General features: G+C 62.2%; 1 protein-coding gene across 1 annotated transcript in view; it reads left to right on the forward strand.

Moving 5' to 3' along the window:
* The window catches only part of GTF3C2 (general transcription factor IIIC, polypeptide 2, beta 110kDa), a 15,294-nt gene that overhangs the window by 3,068 nt on the left and 10,293 nt on the right, over positions 1-1,933 (forward strand). The window contains exons 3-4 of the mRNA XM_009326915.1: positions 53-434; positions 1,345-1,651. Coding sequence (XP_009325190.1) covers positions 53-434; positions 1,345-1,651 — 689 coding nt within the window. The remainder of the gene's footprint in view (positions 1-52; positions 435-1,344; positions 1,652-1,933) is intronic.

The following is a 1,933-nucleotide window of genomic DNA, read 5'->3' on the forward strand; positions in this document are numbered from 1 at the left end:
AGGAGAGCCCTGCTGTGTTCTCGTGATAACTCTGGCTGTTATTTTTGGGCAGGGGAGCTGTTGCCACTCGGAGACCTGGATGCTTTGGGCCACTCTGAGGAGGCAGTAGAAGCTACCAAGTCCCAGAGTAAAACTGCCCAAAACCAAAAAACAAAAAGTAGTCCTAGTGACACCAGTGGCCAAGCCCCTGCGGAGACTGAGGCTCACGGCGAGCCCTCGAGGACCTCAGAGAATGGGTCCGTGCCGCCCCCGAAGGCACCCGGGAAGCGCGGGCGGAAGCCCAAGACAGAGATGCTGCTGCTGAAACTGTCTCAGGACCTGGAGTGCCCGACCCCGGAGCCTATCTGTGTGCAGAAGATGCTGGGGAGCAGCGGGGCGGCGGAAGGCCTGGAGACCCCCCCCAGCGGGCGCCCCAAGAGGCGAGCGGCCAAAGTGTAAGCAGGGGCAATGGATGGGGGGGGTCCAGGAGCGGGTGCCCCGGGGTAATTGGAAGGACAGGCAGATGCCGCTCTTGGAGTGCTTCATTGAGACCTCTGCCTCGCCCTGGGGGGGGGTCTCAGTGTCTTTCCTGAAGGACTTTGTCCCACGTTGGTGGGACAGACTGGTTCCCCACAGAACGATCTTTTCTGGCTTTAGGAGAATGTGTTTGGATCCAGGAGCACGGGGACGTGGGGAACCGCAGGGGCTGTAGATGCGCTTGGGTGGGGTCTTCGACGGCAGTGGGCTGTCTGCAGTGGGGTTTCCTTGGTTCCTGACTGTCTGGGGGGGAGTGGAACAAGCTGTGTGAGCCACCCACTGCTTAAAAGGGAGTCCTGGGGGTAACCTGTGCGCTCTGGGGCCTCTGAAGGCAGCTCAGGCACTGCCTGTGTTCTCCGAGAGCCTGCACGAGCCCTGGGTTTGCAGGGGCAGAGCTGGTGGGGTTGCAGTGCCCCGGTCCCCTCCCCTGCGCAGAGCGAGGGTGCGGCACCTGCAGCAAGGTGGTGTGGGAGCTCCCTTTGCTAAGGGCACTCACAGGAAGATCTCTGGCTTTCCCACTTTCTGGCTGGCAAAGGGCCATGTGCTGCTCTGCCTGCTGGATGCGTTCCCCTGCCTGCTCCCAGAGACCTGGGGAGGCTGGCGTTCCCTGGGGAGGGGCAGGGGATGCTGGCTGTCCGAGTGGCCGGCCTGGAGGCTGGCGGTGCATCCAGACAGGCTCTGCTGCAGCCTGGCTGGGCAAGGCTGGAGCAAATTGCTCGCCCAGACCACAAGCTGGAGGGATGCGTCCCGCCTGGTCCTGGAGGGAGGGCTAGCTGGTCCCTGTGTGGTCCCTCTGCTCACCTCTGGGCAATGCCTTTGGTGTCCCAGGGCTTTGCTGTACCTGCAGGAGCTGGCAGAGGAGCTGACATCAGTGTACCAGCCTCCGGCTCCCACCGAGGGTGCCCAGGAGCCGGAATCGGAGCTTGAGCATATCCAGAAAAAGCGTCGGAGCCGGCGGAGGAAGGAGGAGGAAACAGATAGTGATGATCCTGCACGAGATGCTGACTTTGTGCCCTCGAAGGAGGTGTTGCTGCAGGCAGAGGAGGAGGAGGGGAGCGACGCGCCACTCAGCGAGGTGTCAGAGCCAGAGATGGAGGCCCTCCGAGGACACGGTGTGAAGATGTCGTCTGCAGGGGTAAGGGCAGGGTCAAGGGCGGGGTCTCTGCCTTGGCCGCTTCTTACCTTTGGTCCAGCATGAACAGCACAAAGTGTCTGAGCTGTCGTGTGGTGTCCCACCCCTGGCTGTTTGGGGCAGGACAGCCCTGAAGCAGGACTCAGTCAGGGATGGCACAGTGCCCGTCAGCCGTGAATCTGGGCATGAGCTCTTTGGGCTTAACTGTGGGCAGAGGCAGCTCCAAGGGAAGGTGGATGGGGACAGGGCGACAGGTATTCCTGGGAGAGGGTATTGGGCTCCTGC

Source organism: Pygoscelis adeliae, unplaced genomic scaffold (assembly GCF_000699105.1).
Source record: "Pygoscelis adeliae isolate BGI_AS28 unplaced genomic scaffold, ASM69910v1 Scaffold487, whole genome shotgun sequence".
Lineage (NCBI taxonomy): Eukaryota > Metazoa > Chordata > Aves > Sphenisciformes > Spheniscidae > Pygoscelis > Pygoscelis adeliae.